The sequence below is a fragment of the Dreissena polymorpha genome, unplaced genomic scaffold (genome assembly GCF_020536995.1).
Source record: "Dreissena polymorpha isolate Duluth1 unplaced genomic scaffold, UMN_Dpol_1.0 chrUn001, whole genome shotgun sequence".
Taxonomy (NCBI): Eukaryota; Metazoa; Mollusca; class Bivalvia; order Myida; family Dreissenidae; genus Dreissena; species Dreissena polymorpha.
In genome coordinates this window covers 1,154,913-1,175,607 of record NW_026273315.1, presented here as the reverse complement: position 1 = coordinate 1,175,607, position 20,695 = coordinate 1,154,913, and the positions used below count along the sequence as shown (strand labels likewise).

General features: G+C 36.6%; 1 protein-coding gene across 7 annotated transcripts in view; it reads right to left on the bottom strand.

Annotated features, from left to right (window-relative positions):
• The window catches only part of LOC127863139 (dynein axonemal intermediate chain 3-like), a 110,064-nt gene that overhangs the window by 76,040 nt on the left and 13,329 nt on the right, over window positions 1-20,695 (bottom strand). For 3 of the 7 annotated variants that reach the window (XM_052402526.1, XM_052402524.1, XM_052402522.1), the window contains exons 11-24: window positions 19,630-19,833; window positions 18,964-19,137; window positions 18,501-18,623; window positions 17,973-18,046; window positions 16,232-16,382; window positions 15,301-15,385; window positions 14,436-14,575; window positions 13,520-13,583; window positions 12,691-12,821; window positions 10,573-10,605; window positions 8,270-8,308; window positions 7,226-7,430; window positions 4,861-4,952; window positions 4,289-4,411 (exon numbers count right to left, since the gene is read on the bottom strand). In XM_052402526.1, coding sequence (XP_052258486.1) covers window positions 4,289-4,411; window positions 4,861-4,952; window positions 7,226-7,430; window positions 8,270-8,308; window positions 10,573-10,605; window positions 12,691-12,821; window positions 13,520-13,583; window positions 14,436-14,575; window positions 15,301-15,385; window positions 16,232-16,382; window positions 17,973-18,046; window positions 18,501-18,623; window positions 18,964-19,137; window positions 19,630-19,833 — 1,638 coding nt within the window. The remainder of the gene's footprint in view (window positions 1-4,288; window positions 4,412-4,860; window positions 4,953-7,225; window positions 7,431-8,269; window positions 8,309-10,572; window positions 10,606-12,690; window positions 12,822-13,519; window positions 13,584-14,435; window positions 14,576-15,300; window positions 15,386-16,231; window positions 16,383-17,972; window positions 18,047-18,500; window positions 18,624-18,963; window positions 19,138-19,629; window positions 19,834-20,695) is intronic. The other 4 variants (XM_052402525.1, XM_052402527.1, XM_052402528.1 and 1 more) reach the window with 4 other exon arrangements.

Genomic DNA, 20,695 nt, shown 5'->3' with positions numbered 1-20,695 from the left:
ACACACATGTCTCTGATTGTCACTGCACATGCTAATCTGGGATGGCACATACACACATGCCCCTGATTGTCACTGCACAAGCTAATCTGGGATGGCACATACACACATGTCCCTGATTGTCACTGCACAGGCTAATCTGGGATGGCACATACACACATGTCCCTGATTGTCACTGCACAGGCTAATATGGGATGACACATACACAAATGCATGAAGTTCTATTTTCCCTGAGTGATGCTCAACAAATATTTTCCATTTAAACCTTCTTCCTAGAGAGTTTTAGCACAATCTGTTGACACATAATCTGCACTTTGTACTACATGAATTATCCACAACTTCTATTTGACTCAGTGCTCAACCTTTACTTTTAAATCAGTTAAATCATTTAAATGTCATTATTGTGAGTTTTCTATATATCCAAATTGGGGTTGTTAATTTGATTCTCTCACATTTCTCATATTGTATTTTATTTAATTGCCTTTATCAATATTTTTTTATAGAAATGCGTCGTCTATATTAAAACATAATTTGCAAAAGGATTCTGTGTTGTATGCCTTAGGCACTGTACCGTTTTATTCATATTTATTAGCAATACCTACAATAATAATTATTTTTTGAAACAATATAATAGTAAAGAGGTACCTGAGATTCAGAGACTTATAATATAGAAATAATGTTACAATTTCATGCTCATTTCTACTTTCCGGTTTAAAACAAGGCAATTAATATCCCAATTTCATTTTGAATGAACAAGAAAGACATACAAATAGCAAATAAAACTGTATACAATGATAACTGATAACTGTTTTCAACACAAGTTTTCAACAAATGCCTATTAAAAATTGCACAAATGGAACAAAAACACACACACATTTTTTTAATTTATCAAAGTTGGTCTAACCTGTCTTACATCCTGTGGAGTAAAATAGTTAAAAAAGAAAAGTTTGTAAAACAGGTACAGGTATACTTGGATTGCAGCAAAACCCTACTTGAAACCTTGACAATTATTCTCTTGATTTGAAAATCATAAGGGGTCAACATTCATCAAGAGTATCCAGCCTATGAATGTATATGAGCCGTATTCTGGGAAAACTGGGTTTAAAGTGTGTGCGTAGTGCCTTCCCAGATTGCCGTTGCAGTCCTCACATGGCTCTGTGAGCGTAGTGCCTTCCCAGATTGGCGTTGCAGTCATCACATGGCTCTGTGTGCGTAGTGCCTTCCCAGATTGCCGTTGCAGTCCTCACATGGCTCTGTGTGCGTAGTGCCTTCCCAGATTGCAGTTGCAGTCCTCACATGGCTCTGAGTACGTAGTGCCTTCCCAGATTGCCGTTGCAGTCCTCACATGGCTCTGTAGGCGTAGTGCCTTCCCAGATTGCCGTTGCAGTCCTCACATGGCTCTGTGAGCGTAGTGCCTTCCCAGATTGCCGTTGCAGTCCTCACATGGCTCTGTGTGCGTAGTGCCTTCCCAGATTGCCGTTGCAGTCCTCACATGGCTCTGTGTGCGTAGTGCCTTCCCAGATTGCCGTTGCAGTCCTCACATGGCTCTGTGTGCGTAGTGCCTTCCCAGATTGCCGTTGCAGTCATCACATGGCTCTGTGTGCGTAGTGCCTTCCCAGATTGCCGTTGCAGTCCTCACATGGCTCTGTGAGCGTAGTGCCTTCCCAGATTGCCGTTGCAGTCATCACATGGCTCTGTGAGCGTAGTGCCTTCCCAGATTGCCGTTGCAGTCCTCACATGGCTCTGTGTGCGTAGTGCCTTCCCAGATTGCCGTTGCAGTCCTCACATGGCTCTGTGTGCGTAGTGCCTTCCCAGATTGCCGTTGCAGTCCTCACATGGCTCTGTGTGCGTAGTGCCTTCCCAGATTGCCGTTGCAGTCCTCACATGGCTCTGTGTTCGTTGTGCCTTCCCAGATTGCCGTTGCAGTCCTCACATGGCTCTGTGTTCGTTGTGCCTTCCCAGATTGCCGTTGCAGTCCTCACATGGCTCTGTGTGCGTAGTGCCTTCCCAGATTGCCGTTGCAGTCCTCACATGGCTCTGTGTGCGTAGTGCCTTCCCAGATTGCCGTTGCAGTCCTCACATGGCTCTGTGAGCGTAGTGCCTTCCCAGATTGCCGTTGCAGTCCTCACATGGCTCTGTGTGCGTAGTGCCTTCCCTGATTGCCGTTGCAGTCCTCACATGGCTCTTTCTGCTTCTATGGAGTTTTTTGTTTAAATGAAGGCTCTTCTATATGAAAATCAAGTCTAGGCAGAAGGTGTTGTCACTGAATATCTTGTGTAGACAGCAGAGGCATATCTAGGACATCACTTCAGTAGACAGCACAGGCATATCTAGGACATCACTTTGTAGACAGCACAGGCATATCTAGGACATCACTTCAGTAGACAGCACATGCATATCTAGGACCTCAGTAGATCTAGGACATCACTTCAGTAGACAGCACAAGCATATCTAGGACATCACTTCAGTAGACAGCACAGGCATATCTAGGACATCACTTCAGTAGACAGCACAGGCATATTTAGGACATCACTTCAGTAGACAGCACAGGCATATCTAGGACATCACTTCAGTAGACAGCACAGGCATATCTAGGACATAACTGCAGTAGACAGCACAGGCATATCTAGGACATCACTTCTGTAGACAGCACAGGCAAATCTAGGACATCACTTCAGTAGACTGCACAGGCATATCTAGGACATCACTTCAGTAGACAGCACAGGCATATCTTGGACATCACTTCAGTAGACAGCACAGGCATATCTAGGACATCACTTCAGTAGACAGCACAAGCATATCTAGGACATCACTTCAGTAGACAGCACAGGCATATCTAGGACATCACTTCAGTAGACAGCACATGCATATCTAGGACATCACATCAGTAGACAGCACAGGCATATCTAGGACATCACTTCAGTAGACAGCACATGCATATCTAGGACATCACTTCAGTAGACAGCACAGACATATCTAGGACACTTCACACATATGCATTAAGCCAGATATCCCAGAACAAGGCTCCTATGATCTGCATACAGGCATATACACAATTTGACAGACACAGCATGACCAGCTGTAAATTGAAGTTGCTTATTTGCATACCCTTTCTCATTGGCTGATTGGTACAGTTGACTAAAGTCGCCCGAGTTGATATTTCTCACAACAATTCAGTTATCTCAACTGACCAGAATTGATCAGTATTTGTCCGATACATTCTAAAGCTTAACTCTCCCATACTGATTTTCGCAAAAATTGTGCCAAAAAATGCCCAAAGCATAAAAAATATGAAAGCTAATCATGTACATAACGGAATCCTCAAGACTATTATTAACCTGTAACGTATGCAAGCTTTGGGTCACGTGAGCGCCAATTTCACGTGATATCCACTTCGGCGCATATAAAAACAAAGAAGAACTACTAAATAACACAAACAGTTTGTTTGTGTTTGTGTCTAAATCCATTAATGTGAATAATGCGTACGTTTAAAGACATATTTTAAGTTTTTTCCTGTACATTAGCAAGTTATCTACCTTTATAACATAAACGATATCAATACAAAACAAACATGGCTGCGTGTGTAAAAAATACATTACAACTGGACGTTCCCGTTACTCTATACACGAGCTTAAAATAATCAAATCAATGACATGTACAAATCAAGATGGCTGCGCCCATGAATTAAACGTTAACGTGCATTTTATATTGACAAGGTAAAAATCATAGCAGACTATAAAAGTGTATCGGTAAAGATTTAAAGCTGAAATTTAAATACGTGAAAACTAGCGGCCGATAGTATAGTTAACATGGGGCGGGTTATACGAGTATTGAAAATGTAGTCATAAAGCAGACGGAGTGTATTTACAAATTAAATCGGCACTATAAAACAACATAATGTGAACATGCTTTAAACGAAATGTGCATGTGTAAGACAGCATATATTTAAACTGGTAATGACATGATTATTCATCATTCATGCAAATAGGGTTGTAAACAATGATGCAATGGTCACGTGGTTTTACATGTGGTCCGCACGTGTTTAAATTTAGATCATTTCTGTCCATGGACAGAAATTGAAAAGCCCTATCTTTTTACTGAATTTGGGCATGTCTTGACCGATTTTGACCAATTTTTTTGCACATCTGACATAAAAACCATCACATTTTTACTCATAGTCACTTTCTTGCGACAAATAACAAAAATGGGAAAATATACCAACATCAACTCGGCCGTCTTAACGAGGCCTGTCAGCTAAAAAAACAAAAACAACAGCCTGCTATGTTCTTACCCCAGCCTTCTTTTTGGCCTCAGCCTCAAGTTCTCGCTTCTCATGCTCTCGGAAGTCCCACCTCTGCACCACGAAGCCTCGCCTCTTCACTTCCCGCTCAAAGTAGTTGGCTACCCCAGTCACCTGTGGGACAAAAGAACCAAACAAACATACAGAACTTGTTGTAACTAGAAAACAGACAGGAACACCACCAGACACTGCAGTTTACTAAAAAAGTGAGTACACTAATGATACTTATCTCAGAAGCCTTGAGCCCAAGATATAAACAAATATAATGCTTGATCATTTTAAGAATTATTGACATACTTGATTAGCCTTACTCTTAGAAAACTGGTCTTTATGCATGTGCATTAATTGGCTTTTGCATTCCGCACAGGCACGTAACTTTCTGCTTTAATGAAATTTGTCATTTAAAGGATGTCTTTTTTCTCAGAAATCAAGTGTATGCGGAAAGTGTGATCCCTGATAAGCCTGTGCAGACTGCACAGGCTAATCTGGAATCATACTTTATGCACATGCATTAAGCCAAGTTTTCCCAGAATTATTTTTAGTAACAGGGGGCCCTTACGGACCTCATTGGGTGCAGGCAGGCGCAGGCTCCAGGGTATCTCCAGGATATGCAGGGTACCGGAACTGTCACCCACAGCCAACAGGTGCTGCTTGTCTGCAATACATGGGAAATACAGCTGTACAAATGTTGTCGCTGTGTGACAATAAGCATTGACTTATATCTGTGATAGATCTTTAGAGTAAAGTTTCATCTTTCTAGCAGCAATACCACTATGCATAACATAGGTTATAAAATGTCAAGAAAAAGTAATAAAGCAGATACATGCCTGTTAGCAAGACATTGAATCCATTTTCATAAATACTTGCAATTAGTTAACAATCTGTGCCATATACATGTTTGACCTTTAGTGTGACCTTGACCTATGACCAAGGAGTACAGGACTCAACAAGTTGAACATTTTTGGTATATTATTTTAAAAATTGCATGATGAATGACAAAATTACAGTCCATAAAAACTTAATATGACCAGTTTCATTTATGACCATTTGAATTTTTGAAGTCTAATTGTAACATTGACCTTTAAGCTAGGGTGATGATTTGACGAATCACATGAAGTCTCCACGTGGTGAACATTTACGAGAAATTATTTAAAACTGCATGATGAAGTTATGAATTGGAAAACCTGTTTTACAGCATAATTTAATTTCATGTTTGAACTTTAAGATTGGAAAACCTGTTTTACAGCCTAATTTAATTTAATGTTTGAAGTTTAAGTGTGACCTTGACCTTTGAGTTAGGGAAACAGGTGTTACGCAAGATGTGCTGTCTCCTTATGGTGGACATTTGTGGTTGGTTATTTTAAAATAACATGACAAATTCTGAAGGTTAAGTCCGGGCAATTCATTAAATCTGTGACATTTAGGTGTGACCTAGAAATTCGAAGTAGAGAGACAGTTTTTACACATTGCATGTCCTCTCCACATGGTAAATATTTATTATACACTATTTTGAAATTGCATAATAAATTAAGAAGTTACAGTCTGGACAAGCTGTTTATTGCTCGTATTTAATGTCTGACCTTTTAAAGGGAGCCTGACCTTTAAGGTAGGCTTAACAATTGACACACCCTCTCTTCACCTTGTGATTATTTGTGGTAAGTTGTTTTAAAATTGCATGAAGAACAACAAATTTACAGTCAAGACAAGAACCAATAGCAAAATTTGTCCTTTAAAACCAGATTCTGAAATTTTAAGTATTATTCTAATTTAATGAAACTAATTAATGTTCAATCCCTACTGAGGTTTGCTTGTAATTTCAGCACAATACCATGCCCAAACTCAAGTCAATGAGCAGATACTATTATTCTATTTTTAGCAAAATTGACATTGACCTTCATCCATTTAGCAACAAATGGAATCCCAATCTAGGTCTAAATGAAAGCAACCTGTTAATGAGCAGTAACTGATATTCTATGTTAGTAAAAAAACACTTGACCATAAACTGACTGGACTGTAATGGTATTCGCAGCTAGGTTTGCAGGAAAGCTGTTTACACACAAAATGTGAATGCTATACCTCCATCTAAACTTAAGTTTGAGTGGGAACTGTTTTGCAATTTTTAGTAAAAATGACCTTGACCTTGACTAGACTAGCCACAATTAAAATGCGAAGTCATCCTTTAAAACTTGTTATATAGAAAATGTCATCTCTAAAACCCACTCATATCAGAGCAGACAACATTAAATTTGCAACTTTCTAATAATTCAAAGATAATAAGTCAGAAGTACTTTGAGAAATCTAACTGAATATCGAATATCGTTAAAATATTATGCCCATTTATATTGTCATCATGTTTCATAATGGTCCGATTTAAACTCTTCGACATATTGAGCCCACATTGTTTATCTCGCCACTACTCACAGGCGTTTAAAATTATTTTTGGTTGCAAAAAAGAGAGCTCCATCACTGTGGTCATGTCAAAAATATCCATAACAATTAATAAAGACAGTCTGACAACTCTAGAAGCAATACTTTTTCAATGACAAGGTAATAAAAAAATCAAACACACAGAGAAAGTGTGGCAGAGCAAATCATATGCCCCCCTCTGAAAGTGGATGCATTAAAAATACAAAGACCAAACGAGCAAAGCATAGTATCTGCACTACACAACACAATTGTTGAACAGCGTTTTTATTTGAAAAAGTGATGATTTACAATATGTCAGAATAGCTATATCTTGATACTGATTAAAATGCTGATGATGACTTGCTAGTTGAACATGATAACATAATCATAAATACATTGCAGCATGATATATATGTACACAACTTATCTTAATTCTCAAGTTACAGAGACACTGCATTCCAACACTTCCATATTATTGATATAACCACTCATATGTCACCAATCCTAGGTTCAGTAACTTACGAGACACTGCGTGCGGGTAAATCTTTGTGATTGCTGATGGGGACACGCTCTGGGTGATGGAGGGTTCATGGGTCTTGTCCAGTAAGTCCCAGACGTCGACGCTGCCATCCACCTTAGAGATGTAGAACACTCCCGGACGGGAGGGGGACCAAAACCCGGACGTCATTCGGATTGGGTTTGGGGCGGACTGGAGGATCGGTCCTGACTGAAATTGGCAGGAGAGTTTTAATTTAGCCTTGTTCTGGAAAAAAATTGGCTTAATGTATGTGCCTAAAGTGTCGTCCCATATTAGCCTGTGCAGTCTGCACAGGCTAATCAGGAACAAAACTTTCCACCTAAACTGGATTGTCACCAGAAGAGACTTCCTTTAAACAAAACTTACCATAAAAGTGGAAAGTTTCTTACTTCATTAGCCTGTGCAAACTGCACAGGCTAATCTGGGACAACACTTTATGCACATGCAGTTGGCGAAAAAAGGTAGGATTTTGTAGTTTAACATGTTTTTTTGTTTTGTTAGTTATAAGCTGGTAGTATTTGTTTTGTATTTGTTATTAGTTGTTAAAGGGATCTTTATAATGACAATTATATATCAAATAAAAAATACTTATGATGGATACTGAAGACAATGTTAGAACTTTAAAAAAAACAATTTCTGGGATTCAGAAATAGCAAAAGTAAAACCTGATGTAAAATGCATTGCTTTTACCATTGAACAGTTACCAATTATTGACTAAGGTACAAACAAACATATACAAAAAGCCTTCATACCACACAGGTAAATCACTTTCACGGAAAATCATTATTATCAACAAAATTCAACTCTAACAAAAATTAGACATATATCCATACCTATTTTTTCTACGATACTTTTCTAATATCCAAATGAAGTAAAATTGTCTTTTTTGTTGTTGCACAAAGGTATTTAACATATTATAACAATGACTGTTGTTTTTGTAAAACAAATTAGACAACACAATAACAGTTAAACTCGTTCTGCAAACATTGTCAAACATATTAACACAAAACGACTCGTCAACAAATTACCTTTAATGCATCGTTTTCAGCAACGTTCAAAGTTTTCAGCTAATATAACATTAAATACACAGCCATAAACTTGGCCTAAAAAAATTTTCATATAAATTATTGGTTAAACAAGAATTCTTATGAATAAAATATTTACGTTCACAAATGTTATTAAATGCAGGAGATAATACTAAAGGAACAAGTGTACCGCATAACGGGTGCAAACGCTCGGCTGCGTGTGCAGTTTTGAATAAATGAAAGCTTGTCATAAGATTTTTTTGGATTTTTTTATGAGGTCACAGTGACCTTGACCTTTGACCAAAAAATAGGTTTGGCGTGTAGAACTCATCGAGGTGCAGCTACATATGAAGTTTCAAAGTTGTAGGTGGAAGCACTTTAATTTTAGAGCCGATGTTAAGGTTTTAGCACGAAGAACACCGTGGACAAGTTGGCTATGACAATACCTCGGGTTTTCTCTGAAAACAGACGAGCTAAAAATTAAACTTCAAACATTAGAAAACTTTCCAATGTATGCCAAAATAATATGACTAATTGAATTACTTAACAGTTCATTTACAATGAATAAACATATAAAGAATATGTGCATGTGCTTACTGTATACTTCAATTACACGGATGATATAACAACAAGCAAATTCGTTGAATTGATATCCCCAGCCAATATGCTTCTGAACACAAAAGGGTTATATTTGACACTCAAAAAAGCATTTTTTCAATATAAGGGCCATAACTCCGTTATTTACAGATGGTGTACAATGCCATTTAACGTGCATCATCCTCTTATCCATATATATACTCATACCAAGTTTCAATGAAATCCGCCAAAGCACTTCCAAGATATGGCTCCGGACACACACAAAAAGCATTTTTTCAAGTTTCAAAGGGCCATAACTCCGTTATTTACAGATGGTATACAATGCCATTTGGCGTGCATCATCCTCTTATCCATATATATACTCATAACAAGTTTCAATGAAATCCCCCAAAGCACTTCCAAGATATGGCTCCGGACGGACAGAAGGATGGACGGACGGAAAGACAGAAGGACGGACAACGCCAAAACAAAATCCCTCCGCCTATGGCGCTGGATAATAATTATGAATCAAGTAAACATAATCTGTGACATCACACAAAGTAATACTACGTGTATTCATATATAGTAACTTATTTTTTTCGAATGTTATCCATTTGATGAATTTATTACAATATGAGAGTCTAATACACTAAAAAATCTTCAATTAACAATGTCTACAGCTAGCTAGAGCAACAATACAGATTTAGCCAGAATTAACAAATATCCCACCATTTTGTAATTAATTGTGTCTGTCTCTGGTCTTAATACATGTGCATAAAGTGTTGTGCCTTATCAGCCTGTGCTATTACTGGCTTATCAGGGAAAACACTTTTTGCTTTTATTAGATTTTGTCTCTTCTCAACAAAAATCCACACTAGGCGGAAAGTGTTGTTGTTGATAAACATATGCGGAATGCACAAGCTAATCTGGGACAATACTTTACACACATGCATTTAGACCCGTTTTCCCAGAGACAGACTCAATTAGTACAGACTGATTTACAGTTCGCATTATTTTGATGCAAAATTAAATTGAAATACTTGGTAGTACAAACTTGAGCTAAACTATAACACTTATGGTATTGCCATCAATATGCCTATCAGGTGTGATTGGTTCTGTTACGATAAGATACTACAATACAGGTCATTAGGTATATTTGGCTTGTACTTAACACATTTGTCTAGTCTTTAATAATGGCAAATAGCTAATTTGTAATTGACAAAGCCAGATGCAAATCAGTGTACAGTGTTTCAATTTTGTAATCAACCAATTACATGAGCCTTGCTCACAGAAATGGGTTTTTATGCATGAGTGTAAAGTGTTGTCCCAGATAAGCCTGTGTAGTCAGCATAGGCTAATCAGATACAACATTTTACTCCAAAACTAGATTTTCATTTAGAAGAGACTTTCTTTAAACAAATAAAATCTGTAAAAACTGAAAGTGTCGTCCTTGGTGCATACTGCACATGTTCTCTGGGACGACACTTGACTCATATACTGTCAATCAGGCTATTCCACAGTGGGGCTTAAATGTATTGTTGCTCAGACATGCTGTTCAATTCTCTAGCTTTCTTTCTCTAAAATTGCGCAGTTCTATAATGTACATAAAATTACTGATGTCAAATATCAGTTTCTAAATATTTGCATCTATTTTACACCAGATATATAAGACAAATGTCACAAACATTCAATTCAATGCAACTCCGCCACTCTGGTGCGAATCCACTTACCGATTCAGCAGAGCTTGGGTTATTCTTGTCGATCTGTTAATAAAAGTGAGGCTTGCAAAGAAATGGTGAACTAGGTTACAAGGAATAGGTCAGTTAGGAAAGAAAATATAGAACTACAAAAGAGGAAGGGGTGGCAAAATTGGTTGCTTATATCACGAACATAAACTGAAAAGGGACATTATTTTGCCAAATTCCAAAATACTGAATGTACAGGAAAGTGTAAATACAATTATGACCAAATCCTGTTTTGCCAACCCTGAGTGGAACTTATAATATTGGAAGATTTTATATCAATTACTATAGACCAAAACCAACTAGATTTACATGATAAAATGTACTATAAGCATAGCTATATATATGTATGGTATTGTTGTTCATAAGAAGGGCAATATCAAGATAAACATTCAGGTGATATGGGTGTGTTGAAAGACAACATCCATGCAAGTATCAAAACTTTGTGGCAATCGCTATGGATGTTAGACAAAACGTGTCATTTTTAGGAAACCAAGACTTCAGACCTTCTTGATTAGTTTAGGCCACAAAAAGGTCAATATAAAAGTCTAAATCAGGTCAGGTGATGTGTGCGTGTTGATAGTCTTCAAAGACATCACCCATTAATGTAGCAAAGCTTTCCAGCAAGGGGTAATTATGTTAAAGGAAATGCGTTTTTTTGGGTCAACCAGGTATTTTGACCTTCAGAATTATGCCATATTTAGAAGGTGTCAACATAAGGTCAGATAATGTGAGTTTGTTAAAATTGCTTCTAGATAACATTTATGCAAGTAGCAATGATTTGCAGCAAACTGTATTGCAGTTCAAAACAAACAAGTATCGTTGAAAACGATGGATGCTCCCCTTGTTTGACCTTGAGAAAATCTATTATTAGCCTCAGTGACCTTGACCCCAGTGACCTCAATCCTCATAAAAAGGTAGAGGTCCATGCAAGGTACCTACATGCCAAATATGTAAGAGATCGGTAAAATATTGAAGGCGCTATGAGAAACTGTAACAAAAGTGTGACGGAAGGAAGTAAGGAAGGACAAACTGGCAACTATATGCTCCCCGAAAATTTTCGGGGAGCATAAAAACATCATTACCGGTTAACCATGAATTGTACCTTCTGAATTACTCCATGTCAAAAAGAAGGTAATTGTCTAGGCAAAGAAGTGGTCAGGTGATTTTAATTTTCAAGAACATCATCCATTTAAGTATTAAAGCTCTTTAGGTATCATTATTGATGTTATAAAAACGTAGATGCAACACTTTAGTCATAAAAAGATAAATATATTATTCTATGATTTTAGAAATTGATTCTATTTTTATATATTTTAAGTATTATTGGTAAGCAAGCATAATAGTTACAATAAAAGAACCATTCCATTCACAGAGATCTCCAGCATTTCAGAGCTGATCTTAATGTTAGGCCCAGTGTGACCACAACTGTAACAAGTCTCCTTACTTCAAAGCGTAATTAAAAAGAACAAAAGCACAGTGGCGCATACAGGTAAGAGGGAGTATCAATGATCACCACAAAATAGTTGCTGAAAATTAAACAGGCAGCTTTTTAACAAAAATGAGTAGGTTTATGTAGAAATCTTGGGCAGACGCAATATTGCCTCACACATCCAGAGATTTTTAGCTTCCATTGTACTCATTATGTTTGAAGTTCATAACACAAACATCCAGAAAGAAGAACCTTCTAGGGTGTTTTGTTCATCTAAAATCCTTCTATGCATTCTTTAGCAAAATGTAAAAAATGCTAGGATACATTATACATCAATATTAATTGTGCAGAAACAATAAATAACGTGCAACTAAGACAAGGTTACTATTTTGTAAGTATAGGTTATTAGCTAAGTGTTTATATAATAGCATAACTCAAATTAAAGTATTTTATGGGTTATTGAGTAAAGGTTCTAATGAAAATGAATACAACTACCGGTAAAAAAACTAATACATAAATCATTGATAAAATAAATGAACATTTGTAAATTGAAAACCAAACAACTGAATTAACATAAATGTGACATTTGGCAAAGGTAGACAAACATAAAGTATACAGGGCCACTCAGCATGGAAGGGTTAAAATATTTATCAAACTCAAGGGGGATCACTCACAACAACAGCCTCTTTCCAGATTGTGAAGTTCCAACCGCCAACCACAAGGAGGATATCCATGAAAAATGGGGATCGCTGGACCGTCATGATGGGCCCGTCATGCATGGTGTGATAGAAATCTGGTTTTGGCGCTGAAAAACAGTAACAAACAACTGTATTTATATTTGCTAAAATGGTCAAATAAAATTGAAATTAACAATTAAATGATTTCTGCATAAATTTTTTATCTGATATATGGTAGTACATGAGCAATATTTTTTCCAATTTTTACTCCAAATAAGTAAACAAAGCACTGCTATTTAGTGAAATGGACGCTGCTCATGTAAGGCACATCTTTCAATTAAAAATGGCAAAGTGTGTTGACTTTACTAAGTCATCAGTGAGAATTCAAGCTTTGTTGATATTTTCAAAATCAAAGGGCATCTTATGAAATTACTTCCTTTGCATAACAGCCATTGTGTGTCCCTAATGATTGGATTTAATGTAGAGAATTCTGGTCTGGTCTGGTTAAAGCTTGAGCAAGATTTGCGTTGCAGTCATTTCAAAAGTACGGACAATTTACCGTAACAAACACAAATGTGTTCCAACCCCCACACCTACATCCCCATAATCAGTACCCACAAATGCAACCTTTATATGTGATGTATTTAATGGTTTATTTCATTAATTGATTAGAGAAAAATGATTGTGTCTTGTTTATTTTTTATGTTAAAATAGTCGATAAGTAACTACAGTGAGTAGAAAATAATTATTCTGGTAATGAAAGATTATCTAAACAAAGTTTAACTTAAAAATAAAAGTGTTTATAAGGCAAACATGGTTAGCTTACTTTGGATCTTGCCTGTGTCCTGATCCTTCTGTGGCATCCAGTCAACATAGACCACCTCCCCGTCCTGAAATGTACAACACAAATACACAGTCAAATATGGTGTCAAACATCCAGTCAAATTACCTGTCAGACATTCAGTCAAACAATGCCAACAGTCAAATATCCAATACCCTTCCTAGTGATCTACACAATTAATTGAGCCTTATTCTGTGAAAACTGGGCTTATTGCATGTGCGTTAAGTGTCATCCTTGATAAGCCTGTGAAGTTTGCGCAGGCTTATCTGGCTTATAACGCTCAGTTGAGCAACAGCCATGCCAAATATAATGAAGAGATATTAACTAAAAACATCATGATGTCAGTCCATTATTCAGTAAATAAACCTACTAGTCAGATTCTAATAAACAATCCTGGTGTTTATCAAGTAATATATTTCATCAAATACTCAGTTGAATATCATATCAAAAATCTAGTTTTATTTGCCTGGGTTAGCATGGATAATCAAATTGAGTCTTTCAAAATACAATAGTTAAATCTTTGACATTTTCTTTTCAGCTCTTACAAATCCCAGTTAATCATTTCTGAAAATGCTGTCATTTTCCATACACCACATCTACTCAAATACATAAGAGTTGTATATCTAACTTTAAGAAGACTCAAAAAATGTATCTCCCTCTGGTAAAACTGGGCTTAATGCATGTGCATAAAGTGTTGTCCCTGATCAGTCAGTACAGGCTAATCCGGGACAACACTTTCCGATTCTAATATATTTATTGTTTAAAGTCTCTTCTTTGCAAAAATAAGATTAGCTGGAAAATGTAGTTCCTTACTAGCCTATGCAAACTGCTCTGGCTAATATTGGACGATGCTTTACGCACAAGCATTAAGCCCCATTTTCCCTGAGCAATCCATTCATACCTCGGTGCCAACAAAGAAATGAGTCTTGACAGTTTGTAGGGTCCTCTTCTCACGGCCGGACCCGGGTTTCCCGGACTGGAAATATCCGCCAGTCACACTTGCCTCCTTGTCCGGGACACCACCATCGGTCGCCTTGGATACTGGAACAGTGCAGTAACTCACTTGACTCAATTTTGGTGAGCAGAATCGGATAAACATAGCATGATATTACTTAAATACACAACTTTTAAAAGAAAAGAGCATGCATTTTAATATTGATTTCATACCAATAATTATTAAACCTGCCCAGGTTAAAATTCACTTACTTATAAATGTTCCTAAACTTTGGTTAAATCCTATACATAGCTACTTTATTCCATAGTAAATAATAAACAGTCTAGAGCCAATTTTCACAAAGCTCGAAGGAGCAAACTTAAGAGAATTCCTTAAAATCTTAAAGTTCCTGAACTCTCTGGCTAGTTTGATTTAACATATTTTCACATTCCATGGTAAATATTGATAAAATGATAACTATTTTCTCCTTTTCTGAGGTGAAACCATAGGATTTTTCCTTGAATATATGATCTGAAAATTTAATTCTGGAACAACTAAGGTTAAGATTCCCAATGGGAGCTTTGTGAATAGGGGCCCTGGTTAACAATTATTAGAGAATTGAAACAAAACATTTTACTGATTAACTTTATGGACAATACTTACTGGAATTAAAACCTGCCCTTAGTCTACTTGTAACTGGCAAATAAAACATGTTTATGAAGCAAAAACTTTTTGTAAGATTTGATTGCCGAACATCCATGTATCTGCCACTTTATGTTACCCATAAGCTGCCATATGCTGGATACTCATTCTCAATTACCACTCAACTTACATGCCCCTCTATCCCCCTGCTTCTCTGCTATTGAGAACTTTGTTGGTGCATGATCACCGCCCGGCTCAGATTTGTGGAGATGGACCTGTGGGATAAGGTTATTGAAAAGTGTATAAAACAAACATGAGCCCCCCTCCGAGAAAACTAAGTTTAATGCATGTGCTTAAATTATCGTCCCAGATTAGACTGAGATGTCCGCAGAGGCTAGTCAGGGACGACACTTTCTACTTTTATGGATTTTTTAATTAAAAGAAAGTCACTATCAAACAAAAATCTAGTCTTGGTGGAAAGTGATTAAAAGCATGTGAGTCAAGTATGTAAATGCTTATCTGGGGCGATATTTTACACACATGCAGTAAGCCAAGTTTTACCAGACACCAGCTCATGATGGGAACAAATTATTACTTATTTGCATATTGCAATGGTGCCTATAATACATAGTCAGAAATAATTTTGCATTCCACATTTAACAAAGCACTGCACTACATCTATACCTAGTTAAACAATGTATCAAATTTATTCTTAAAGAATGATGAATAATCAATGTTCATCATTTATTAAAGACCTAATACTAACCCCCCTTTGCAAAATTGTTAACACCCACATTAAAGGCTACAAATCTTAACATAAGATGCTAAGTGACTACCCCCACTGGTCCAGTTTAGGGGCTTTAACTTTTTCCCATTCAGAAGCAAAGTGAAGTGAAAAGGGCTATATGCAACCAACATAAAACCAGAACAGCCTGCAAGTTACTCGATGTCTGTTCAGATTTTATGCTGTTTGCTGCTCATCAGTATTTTAGGGTTGGAAATGAAGCCGTTACAACTTGAATCTAGTAAGAAAGGTCTTAAATTTCATTTGATTTTCTAAATGGCTACAAATAGGTAAAAAGTATATCTAAGCAGTAAAGGGTTAAGGGGCTACACCCCACCTTCAGCATGGGTTTCCATGTGAGGTCCAGGTGCTTGAAGGTGTCAGGGACGCCTATGGGGTTTTTGGTGCCGTCCTTGTCTTTGGGCTTGGCCCCCTGTTGTTGTTGTTGTGGTCCTTTGGTAGGTCTTGTGTCCCAAACCAGGATACAGCTGAAAATGTTGTATAAGTATCAACATCAAGTTCAGCATAAATTAACAGAATGGGATATTGCTTATTTTTATCTTTGCAAATTTACTGGTAACTTGCTTTCACTTTTCTGGGACAAGCAGCCCTTTTTTATGCCATTTTAGGGGCCTGTTTCTAGTATACATGTACATAATATATTTTTCAATAGACCCAGTTTTAAATTGTGTTGTACATGTAGATTGTTATACATGTATGTTCTTTTTAGCAATAACGCAAAGTGATAACATGTACAAACTATACTTTGTCACAGAAGTGATGAAGAATCTTGCCCCCACTGCCCATGCAGAATTTCGTAATATGTAGAAGTTGATACAATATCAAAATGTTACCCTATGATGGGTCGCAGCCAATTTTTACACAAGGGGCTTGGCTTTAATACCTTTGTAAAGGTCAACTACATTTGTATACAATGTTATATACCAAATACTAGCTTCAGAGGGTTATTTTGATGTGTTACCATGTAACAAAACAAATGTTTAACCTTTGGGCAATGTGATTGTTAAAGATTTTTGTTTAATTTATAGTTGCATATTTAGTGTTTGTTCACCTTGAGACACCTAGTGACTGGCTTGTTTTTATCCTAAGGGCATTATTTCAGAAAATTTTCTGATATTACTTTATAATGTTACAAACCAATATTCACCTGTAGACCATGTGGTGTCAGAAAAATTGTTTTGATAACAGTGATAATATCAGGCATGCTTAACTTCCATTATACTAAGGCAAAATCCTACAAGTTTTAATAATGTACATAGAAAATTGAAGGAGAATGCAAAAGCTTGTTGATTACATTATACAAATCTACGTTGAAAAAAGGGCATAACTTAGATAATTTTAATGAAAGATAAAAAAATCATGAGGAACAATGCCGACAAGTTTGACTGTTGATCGCTGAAAAGTGTAGAAGAGCGTATTTTGATAAGCATTTGTCTCCAGACAGACAGACAGACAGACAGACAGACAGACGTCCATGGTACAACAAGGGGTATAATAAATAAAGTGATTGCAATCGTTGTAAATATATATGAATCGTGGTTTTCCAGGAGAAACTTATTTTGTTTTTAAATCCCCAAAATATTAGTTGCAAAACATACAATTACCCTCTCAAATGGATCAAGTACCTTTTCCCATATTCACAAAAACAGATGACATGTTAAGCTGCCCTAAGCTGGTCTAAGTCAGTGTGTGTTTTTGTTCGAATTTGATGCCGTATTCAGCCTCATTCCAAATGACATAGGGTATATATATATTTCCCAAAAGAGACCTAACAAGTCCCAATTGAAGGGCTCCAAAAAGTATTTTTGTTCACATCTTAACATTCAGTTCATCTCCCGTCAAGCTCTATAAGTTGAACCTTAGTAAATATAATAATAAAAGCACTTTATGCTCAATTTTGCAGCACTTGTAATCCAAAGGGATTCCCAAAATGGTGAAAAGAAACAACACTGAAAGTTCACAAGTTGTGTGGCTGGGTTGGGACAATTAAGATGTTAAGTTTCTTGTAAAATATTTTTTTCATTAAAAATCAGGTACAAGTATGCATAAATAGTTACTTGTCTGTTGCACATGTGAATATCTGGCAGGACTCAAAACCCTTGTTTTCCTGGGGCACTCCCATTCTGTTGATCTGAAAATGGAAACATAACACAAGTGAAATCAGTTACATAATTACGTTTTGGGAACTTTTAATCGTCTGTATACACATGATAGCTGATGATGCCTTTGGACTCATACCACACATCATTATTGTAAACTTTTAAAACCTACCACTTCTGAACAAAATTCAATATACCACTACTCAAAAATTTAATAAATTACTATTAATTTATTAATTATTAATGCAACTGATAATCTGAGACAACCCTTTCAGTAAAGACTGTAATTTCGTTCAAAAGAGACTTTCTTTATACAAAAATTCCATAAAAGTAGAAAGTGTCGACCCCTGATAAGCCTATTGGAACTGCATAGGCTTATCTTGGACATTTTAAGCACATAAGCCAGGGTTTTCCCAGAGTTTGGCTTAAATGCATTTAATAATTTTCTTAAGACGCTGCAACCTCCTATGTGTATGAAGGTCATACCTCGACATGATCTGGTAGCCACATGATGTCTGTGATGGGCGCATGGTGACTGTTCTCAATACTGGACACAGCGCAGTAACGCACGATTGGCGTCTTCAGGGCATTGGGGTCTTCAAAGCCAGGCTAGAAAGGTAAAACTTGTATTCAATCCATTTTAATACATAGTATTAAAACTACTCCATGATAAATAAAATTGATAAGATGTTGTTACTTTGTATATCAGTCCTATAAATGGGTCATTTGAATTGTGTAATAAATGCTTAAAAATTACATAAGATTACCCAATCCTTGTATATTTTTTTATGAAACCAGTAAGTTTGTATATTATTCAAGATTAAACCAAATTTAAATTACAAGCAACTATAAAACATTCCAATAATTTGTACGGATACTTTCTTAAATCATTGTAAGATTAACATAATGTTAAAAATACAAAAAAAGTTTGTGTGATTGCTCCCCATACCAGCACAGTGGCCCTCTTGTTCCGGTTGCCTCCTCTGGGTTGTTTTAGCCTGTCAGCGTGGGCTGAGATATCCCACAACACCAACTGACCATTCTGGCAACCACCAGCGATGATGTTTGGGTTAGACGGACAAAACTGGAAACTGTGGATATCGTCTGGTGCTTCCAAAAATAGCTGTAAAGGGTGAGAAACTCTAAATCACAAAGTTTATAAGGTGGATTTTTGGCTCATGAAGCTACAATGTCAATGGAGTGTTATGCACATTTACATTGAATTTTGCATCCAGGAAAATATACCATGTCTGTTGTCAAAAAGCTGTCAGCTTACCGTATTTTGGTCTTTTAACTCATAGTTTTTAGTGTCCCACACAGCTCACACAAACTTACACTTATAGCATATGAGCCTGTGGTGCCCGTGTACTTAACCCTTTCAGTGCTGGAACCAAATTTTGAAGACCTTTGCAAACAGTTTGGATCCAGATGAGACGCCACAAAACATGGCGTCTCATCAGGATCCAAACTGTTTGCTATTCTGATAGTATTCTTTGAAAAAAAATCGAAGTAAATGCTAATTTTAAAAATTCAGCAAACAACATTTAAGCAGACGACAAATTTCCCAGCATGCAAAGGGTAAACAACAAGGCATTGTTTTTCCCAGAACCAGAACCTGTGGGTTTATGGGATCAGTAAAGCTCCAAATCAGTATCAGCGATGGGGTCATGATGACTTTTGAGGCGTTGTCAATCCTCTCATCGAAAGTCAGTTTCTCAGCCACAGACACGGCCACAATGCCTTTGATGGTAGGGTGCCACTGGATGTCTGTAATCTTCTTCTCCTTTGAGAACTGGAGGTCTGCGAAGGATTGGTATTCCTTGGGGAGAAAAATGCGAGTTTAAAGTTATTTTCAATTGTTTTATAAAGATGGAAATTTTATCTTAGTTCAGCAAGTTATATTGTGATTATAGAAATGGTAAAGTTTTGGTAAAGTTAAACTGTGCTGGTTTTGAACAAAACAAATTTTTAGCTTATTGTTTTCAATCAGCTACTCAATTCTTTATATTTCGATATGCTTAAATGTTAAATCTTATAACCCTGTGGTATCATTTCTTCCAATCAGACCTTTCTATTGATGATCAAAAGTTGATTCTCATACTCAAGCAAGTTATTTGTTTATTTTTCCTCTAACCCAACATCTTGAAATGTCTATTAACTTTCCTATTTCCTACTCAAATTTAGATGGTTATTAATTTTCTGATAACCCCAGCAAACCATAAGATGGCTATCAATTTTCCTGTTACTGCAACCATCTGTGCGATAAATATCTATTTACCCATTACTTCCACCACCTTTAGATGGTTATCTACTGTAATTACACTAAGTTTTCAGACACTTATTTCAGGTCCAAAGTATATAGAGACAAAAATAAAAGTGTTTGAAAATTTAGAAATATTCCATTGACAACCCAATACCAGTATGCAATCTGTACAGTGTCAATTGTTTAAACAAATAATAGCAAATACTGTAAAGTGCCATGACATGTAGTATAAATTTCTTTTATATATGTTTCAGTTTAAACTTTTTGGTAAAACCATTCTCTTTTACATACTTATTTACCTTATAACGCAAATGTAATGGTTCTGATAGCCTTAAGGAATTCATCTGCCAGGTTTTATGACCTCAATCTGGTTGTAAAAACGCATAATCGAAGTGTCACAAGATAAGAGCAAACATCC